The 8,089-nt window shown below is 42.4% G+C and overlaps 1 protein-coding gene across 1 annotated transcript in view; it reads left to right on the forward strand.

Moving 5' to 3' along the window:
- The first annotated feature begins 253 nt into the window (after positions 1–253).
- The window catches only part of LOC103396992 (tetratricopeptide repeat protein 28-like), a 13,127-nt gene continuing 5,291 nt past the window's right edge, over positions 254–8,089 (forward strand). Inside the window, exons 1-12 of the mRNA XM_025052922.1 lie at positions 254–446; positions 596–645; positions 1,431–1,586; positions 1,689–1,868; positions 2,022–2,322; positions 2,361–2,385; positions 2,420–2,566; positions 2,973–3,220; positions 3,301–3,425; positions 3,658–3,889; positions 4,225–4,301; positions 4,842–4,865. Coding sequence (XP_024908690.1) covers positions 254–446; positions 596–645; positions 1,431–1,586; positions 1,689–1,868; positions 2,022–2,322; positions 2,361–2,385; positions 2,420–2,566; positions 2,973–3,220; positions 3,301–3,425; positions 3,658–3,889; positions 4,225–4,301; positions 4,842–4,865 — 1,758 coding nt within the window. The remainder of the gene's footprint in view (positions 447–595; positions 646–1,430; positions 1,587–1,688; positions 1,869–2,021; positions 2,323–2,360; positions 2,386–2,419; positions 2,567–2,972; positions 3,221–3,300; positions 3,426–3,657; positions 3,890–4,224; positions 4,302–4,841; positions 4,866–8,089) is intronic.

An 8,089-nucleotide genomic window follows, 5' to 3' on the forward strand; every position in this document is an offset into this window, starting at 1 on the left:
TATGCCAAGAATCTTTCAACGGGTGTCGTGACCCAGATCGAAACATAGCAAGAATCTTTCAGGGGAAACAGTAAGGAAACAACTAGCAGATGGCCTGGCCAGGATTAATTAGAGCCATCTCCCCGGCAAGTACAAGGTATGGAGCTATCAGCTCATACTGTACCCAAGGGTGATGTGGCCTCTGAAGATGAGCGAAGTCCCCTCAGGACAGGCTGGCAAACTCGTTTATTAAGAAGTGGCTGGAACTGCCGAGATGCATCTCAGATGTAGGCCTCTGCCGCTACAATCCATTGGCCTAGGTTACAAACAGGAGAAGGTCCGGATGGTGCTGGAGCTGAGGGATTCCACTGATCAACTGGTGAGAGCAGCTGGCCCCAAGGTACGAACAGGGAGGAAGTGGAAAGCACAGGAGGAGGTGGACATAGTGATCAGCAGGCTGAAACATCGTGAGGTAGTTGGCAGTGTCTAGGAGGGCCGAGCAGGCGTAGGATGGAGCAAGACTCCCCTCTTCTGGTCAAAGGCCTCTAAAGAAGAGCGGAAAGCCATGGTGGTGGCAGAAGTGACAAGGACCGAGCTGGGACACATTAACATCAAGGCAGTGTCTCAAAACCAACAGGGAGGCTGGTTGTCTTGAGAAGGCATCACAAACAGGCCCCTGTCGTGGTCAGATCTGTGGAAGATCCCCCAGGCCAGACTCAGCTTCCTGATCAGGTCTTCCTACAACACCCTGCCTTGTCTCAGAAATCTCCACCTGTGGTTTGGTGCGGAAGAGCCCTGTGCCCTGTGCAGCACCAGCAATGCAAGCCTCCAGCACATCCTGTCGGGCTGCAAGACTGCTTTGTCCCAAGGCCGCTACAGGTGGTGCTACGACGATTCCTTTTTTTTTTTTTTGTTTAATTCTGTCACACCCACAACTCAACAAAAAATGTATATGTGTAGGAAACTTTTCTATTACGAAAGAATAAAACAGTTTTTTCTATATTCTATTAGTCTATGATAGTTATAGCGGTGGTAAAACAAAAAAATGTGGTGTACGTTAGCTCTGCAGTACAGCGTTACACTGACATCTAGTGGAGCTTTTGAATATTATGCAATGTATTGTCAAATTGTATAGCTAGGTGATGGACGGACGGAAGAAGGAAAGAAAGCAAGTAAGAAAGAACGAAAGGAAGAATTCTTTACAAATAGCTAGACGATGGCTTAAATAACATTATTTAAAGTAAGGTAAAAAAACAGAGAATCGGTCAAAACAAAATTAGATTAACTTAGATTCAATTATGGGCAACCTGGTAAAACATTGTTAGAAGTTTTTTTTTGTTTTAAAGTTTACTGAAATTATCCAGTTTAAATGTATTTAACTGGGGCAAAAGTGGTTATTTAGCCTTTTTAAAGTGAAAGACTGGTTTTCATATGTTTTGTTTTGTTGTGTGTTGTTTTACAGGAGCTGTCAGAGTATGACCAGCCTGTTCAGTAACACCATGTCTCCTGCCAAAGATGGAAGCTCATCTCTGCCTCGATGCTCCAGCAGCCTCGGCAAGCCTCCACTTCGGGCGCTGTACGATCTGCTCATTGCACCGATGGAGGGGGTGAGTGAGTAAAAGTGTCTGTGAATGTGGACTAAAAAACAACAACAATAATCTTAAGCATAAAATAATAATAATGATAATAATAATGTGCTTGTGTACTAGGGTCTGATGCACTCCAGCGGACCAGTGGGTCAACACAGACAACTAGTGATGGTGCTGGAAGGAGAACTTTACCTCATTCCTTTTGCTCTATTGAAAGGAAGCTCCTCTAACGAGTACCTGCACGAGCGCTTCAGCCTCATTGCTGTTCCCTCCATCCATGGCCTTGAATCCAATGCAAAGGTCTTTTCAGTGATGAGCAGTGTTAGATCTACATTCTTCATTCCAGTAACAATTAAAAATACTGATCCACGGAAAATCCTAAATTCATTTAAAATTAATCCTAAAACTCAAATTGTAGTGATGTAAAATGTAACCCTTTCTATGATCTTACAGGAACAGCCTCGACGCCCAAGTCCTACTCCTTGTGGTGGCGTCTCCATGGCAGCAGTGGTGGGAAACCCTCAACTGCCATCTCTTGTGATGGACCGCTGGCTGTGGAGACCTATGCCCTCTGCAGAGGAGGAGGCTCTGATGGTGGCTGAACTCCTGGGGTGTCAACCTTTAGCTGGTTCTTCTGCCACCAAGGAGAGAGTGTTGAGTGCTCTCACACTGGCTGAGTGTGCTCACTTCGCAACCCACATTTCCTGGAAGTTAGCCGCTCTGGTGCTTACCCCAAACCCAGACAATGTGCCTGGTGGTGCAGGTGCCAGTATGTGTGTTATAACCATGGAGCGGGGTGGAGGCAGTCGGAGGGGCAGTAGCAGTCGTGGCAGAAATGGCTCGACTGGAAGTAGCTACACCATCCCAGTGTCTTTGCACATGCAGGATGACAGCAGTGACATGGAGAACATCTATGACAGTCCACCTCTCCAGGAGTTCCTCCTCACCGCTGCTGACATTTTGGACCTGAGGCTGCCCGTCAAACTGGTAGTGCTGGGGTAAGAAGGACAGAGCAAAACAGTTTTTAAAAAAGTTTTTATTGGCGCCAATGTTTTGGTGTTGGTTTGGTGAAAAATCCAAATTTGACACAACCGCTAAAGAACTGAAACAGTTTACTAAACAGAATTTGTTTATGGAAAAAATGCTGATATTTTGAAACCAATCTGGGGAGAGGGTTACCAGTAACATCAAACGATTTCTCCCAGCTTTTAATCCACATCAACAAAAATTTGAGAAAACTGGGAGAGGAAAAAAAATTAAACAGATAAGTCTCTACATATTACATGGATAACTGGAATTTGCACCATTGTCAATACACCTTAAGAAAATGATGGTTATGTTGGACAGATATGAAACAAACATATACTCATTCTAGCCTGTGTATATCTGCGTGTTTGTGTTCAGTTCATACCAGGAGTCCAGCAGTAAGGTTACTGCAGATGGCGTCGTTGGACTGACCCGAGCCTTCCTGGCTGCAGGAGCTCAGTGTGTCCTTGTTTCCCTGTGGCCTGTTCCCGTGGCTGCCTCAAAGATTTTTGTACATGCCTTCTACACTGCCCTGCTCAACGGAACAAAGGCCAGCGTTGCGTTGGCCGATGCTATGAAGACAGTTCAAAGCAGCAAACAGTATTCACATCCATCTAATTGGGCAGGTTAGTGACACTTGGTTTGACTGTAATTTAAAATTTTCTATATTGGATCTCTTTCTAATTGTGTTTTTTTTTCTGATCAGGGTACATGTTGATAGGAAATGATGTGAAACTCAACAGTCCATCCTCCCTCATTGGTCAAGCTTTAGCAGAAATTCTTCAGTATCCAGATCGAGCCCGAGATGCCCTGAGAGTTTTACTCCACCTGGTGAGGAAGTAACCAACGCCCATACACACAATAGACAGATTTAGGATCCATTGGTTCACAGTCTGTTAAGAATATGTCAGCAAACTATACTCTACAAATTACTCTACATCATTTATTTAATCTGATTTTGACAACTTTAGTGAAAATGAATCAAAGCTTATTTCCTGTCTGACTTTCCTGACACAAAAATACTGATGCTGCTCTACATCATTCTCCATTTTGCTCCTTACAGGTGGAGAAGTCACTACAGAGGATACAGAATGGCCAGCTTAACTCCATGTACACGTCCCAGCAGAGTGTGAAGAACAAGGTAGGGGGCGTCCCAGGCTGGCAGGCACTGTTGACGGCTGTGGGTTTCCGTCTGGACTCCGCAGGAACAGGGATGCCTTCTGCTGTCTTTTTTCCCACTGCAGACCCAGGAGACAGGCTTCAGCAGTGCAGCACCACTTTACAATCACTGCTGGGTATGTTCATTAGACTGGGCCTAAGTTTGAACGTCATACCTAACCTTTCTGCTGTTGTGTTCATAACATTAACTGGTCCAACTGTGTTGAAGGGCCAGTCAAAAAATGTGGCTCCAAATCCATCTTTAGAAACTATCAAAGTCTGCTGAGACATTATTTCTCAATATCTTGGAGCCATATATAAAACAGAAGCTGTATATCGAAAGAAGAAAAAGGGTGATTAAATATATATGCACAGGAAGTTATCCTCACGTCGCTAGTTTCCGTGCAGTTTAGTTCAGGTTTTCACTAATGATGATCTCAGATTTAATGGCTTGTTATGATCCCCTTTGTAGGTCTGCCACCACCAGCTTTGCAGGCCTTGTGCAAACTCATCACAGCGTCAGAGGCAGGAGAGCAACTCATTAACCGGGTAAGACCCTACAGTTTAGACTGATTGTAGCTGAATTTTGAATTGAATAAGATAATGCATAACGAATAACAGAAAACAACTTCAGTGACACAGTCACAGGCGGTGCATTGCAACGACATGACATTCGTAGGTTCCCCTATTATGCCACAGAGGTTAGGGTTATGCAAGGATACATCTTTGCATAATTTTGCTGCTTATCTTCATAAAATGCTGCATGTTAGCACTAGCCTGTAGTCCTAGTACAATGTCTCTGCTTCAACTGAATCCAGCTTTCTGGTTTCCAGACCAAACTCGTGACAGCAGGGCTGCAGAGGTTTATCCATGTTCCACATGTTTAAAGTGAAAACATTTGTACTTAGCTTATCAGTTGATGCTTTACTGCAAGTACTATGAATACTACTAAAGACAAATTAACCAGGTATTAATTAATAGTATTCTTTTAAGTTTTGATTATGTTCCTCTTTTGTCCTTCCTAAATGTGCTGTTTGTGCGTAATTCACGCCTGTTATCTCTCCGCCGTCTTCTAACATGCCTCTAAAGGCTGTTAAAAATGTGGTGGCAATGGTGAGTTCAAACTCCTCCCAGAACCTGCTGTTTCTCCCATCCAGCTGCTCTGCTTCATTTTCTGCTGGCTGTTCTGCAGAATTTTTCAAAACACATTATTATTTCTGTATTGTATACTGTATGTCCTTTCTGTGGTTGACTTAATGGGTCCTGTGTTTGAACGCTAATGGCTAATGGTTTGGGTCCTACATGGTTACTATGAACGGAGGCTTTATGTGGGACCCATGACAAACCTGCATACAAACCCATATTGGGTTGGTCCAACTTTTTTAACTAAATTGACTTAAAGAATGCTGGCTAGTATATATTTATCATAATGCCTTTTAAAAAAAACATTATTTTAACATAAAAAATAAAGATACTTATTATTTATTGTGAAGCACTAAACGTAATTATACTGTAATTGACCTGATTTTAATCTAGGTGCAAAAAGGAATTTTTTTGTTGGATATCGGCATCATTAATGCTGCAAAATTTCTTGACTTCAATTGAATTTAGGATTTCTGTATGTATATTTTATTCTTACCCTAAATGAAGGAAGATTGTTTGCCACTCAAACCTTTTTTTTAACTAAATATGAAACACTTATCTTGTATTTAACCTTTTATGGACACAATACTCTTCTAATCTTTTGAAGCTTTTCTAAAAGGTACATTTTTTGTGCAAAAAAAAACATGTTTGTGGTTTTCATTCTTGCAGACATCTTTTAAGCATGTAGGTGCAATGGGTCGAGTGCTGCTTAGGAGCACTCGGTGTTATCAACCAGTCTCAAATTAATAACACAACCAGTCTCATTAAAGTTATCTTTAATTATTATTTTAACCTACTAATATAGCAATAATGTATTACTTGAAGTATTACAAATATACTAAAATCAATAGTATCCAATAACAATTAAATATCTGAAGGATTTTGAGAGTTCTTGGCAAATTGGGTGGCTTCAATGAATAAAGTAACAACACAGACAAACACAGTTTACAAAAATAATCAAATTTATTTATACAACACTGTCAAGTTAATGACGGTGATTGAACTCATAAACAATGATCATTATAACAAAACAAGGCGTGTGTGTAGGGGTGTGTGTGTACTTATGTGCGTGTGTACACGAGTGGTCGTGTACGAGAGAGAGATGTTGCCTCTTAGCCACCAAGCAAGCGACTGAGCCCTTAAGGCGTGTTCACATACGCGACTGCGCAGTGGAAGAAGAACTGCGAGGTAGAAGGAACGGCAACAGGAAACACGTGAGGCGTGTATGCGCTCACGGAGGTGTGAATGGGTGTTGTGTACGCGCACCAAGATGCGCTCAGGTACAATGAAACAGTGCTTGTGATGTTATCAAAGTATATGGGGGAAGGGAGGCGTACCGCGTGGTCTACTCCAGACAAAGGACTTTGTCGGAGTTTTCCTGATCCCAATACTGATAACGTTCCAAGTTAACACTGAAATACTGACGGTGTACAAGAGTATAACACCGAGTCAGGAGGTTAGAAAAGAAGTGCATGCAACAGCCTAGCTATAAAAGCAGCACAGATTTCAGACAACAAAATTCAATATGCGTACTTAAACTGTCCCTAAGTTTAAATAGCACTTAACAATACTACAGATTAACTAACGTGCCCAAATGCCAGCCTTACTGTAGTGAACGTCTGCTCGTATTTAGAGGGTAGTGGAAAGTCCGTGCTTCTTGGGTCCTTGCCAGAGCTGGGGACGTCCGTCTGGTTCCACTGTGTCCAGAGAGTCCTCTTGGTTCCGAAAGTCCGTTTCAGGAGGAAAAGTCTCTGACTGTCGATGTGCCGGTTCACACGAATACCGTTAGAAGGAATCCTGTCGCTTCTAACTTTTCAATAACTGCTTTGGTCGCAGCGCTACGTTACTTGTGTAACTTAATTACCGGTTAACTCAGTTAAGAAAAAGACGCTACTAGTGCATTTATCACCGTGGGCAATGGTGTCTACAAAAGCGCGTTGGTTCTTAGTCTTCTGAGACGAGCAGGTTTTCTCTTTTCATCGAGGTCCTACGGAGCGAAAGTCCTGAACAGAGAGAACGATATTGGGCTGACCCCCCAATTTAAAGGTTGCGGAGGTTACTGATCGTGACGTATGTGGATTTACCGGAAGCAGTGGAATTATGGGAGTTCGAGTCCTTGAAAGGACTGTTGTAGTACCTACAAGCAGTTGTGAAGTTCATAATAGGTCACAAAACCGTAATGTTTTAACTGAAATGTTTTAACTGAAAACAGAGAGTTGTCAGGAAACTTTCTCTCTTAGTTTTCTCTGACTGTAAAATATGCTGTTAGTTCAAGGAGTGCAGAACAATGGTTACATTCAGAACTGCACTGAGGAACTCCTCAGTGCTCAAAGCTTAAATACAGTTTTTTTACACACACTTCAATGGTCCGCACCTTGGCTTTTCACAGCCATGCGTTGTTCACGCGCCACTTCTGAGCACTGATTGGCAAAGACTGGTCCAAACAAAGATTCTCCACCAATAGGAGCCATGTGCATGCGCTGCAGTTAATCAAGTCAGATAAGACCATGCAGTTCGGATGTTTTTCTCTCTTTGTCTTTTGTTGGTCTTCTGTCGGTCTCCTTATTTGGGCAAAGAAACTAGTTCTGGCCGGTTCTGTGTCCTGTCTCTATCTCAGTACCATTCAGTGCTGTCCATATCATCCTGTTATGTAAACCATCAGCATGCACACCTTTCTTTTCCCTTTAGTACAGCATAACATAAACATTCAATAATAGTATAAATTGATATGGAAACTTAATATATTGAATATATTGTAAAGGTTGAATAAATGTATTTACAACATCTTAACAAGAGTAAAATGGGGTAACGAGGTATGCTTCTGCTTTTTGCAACATTACATCAATTGTACAAGGGTGTCTCTGTTCCATTAATTCCTAATTCCTGAAAAAAACAAGCGAGTGTTTGTTCTTGTGCACGTGTGCACTCACAAGTCCTCTGAAAGCTGAAGGATTTAAGCTCTGGTTGATGTTGTTGCCCTGCGTTCATGAGGTGTCAAGTGAGGAAATCAAAATACATTTTTATATGTTATGAGATGTTGTATTAGCCCTCCTTGAACCGCAACCTTAACGTGGTGGAGAGGTTCGAGTATCAGAATGAACCTAGGAGCTATGTTGTCGGGGGCTTAATGCCCCTGGTAGGGTCTCCCAAAGCAAACAGGTCCTAGGCGACGGATCAGACAAATAGCGGTTCAA

Source organism: Cynoglossus semilaevis, chromosome W (genome assembly GCF_000523025.1).
Source record: "Cynoglossus semilaevis isolate Cse_v1.0 chromosome W, Cse_v1.0, whole genome shotgun sequence".
In the NCBI taxonomy this organism is placed as follows: Eukaryota; Metazoa; Chordata; class Actinopteri; order Pleuronectiformes; family Cynoglossidae; genus Cynoglossus; species Cynoglossus semilaevis.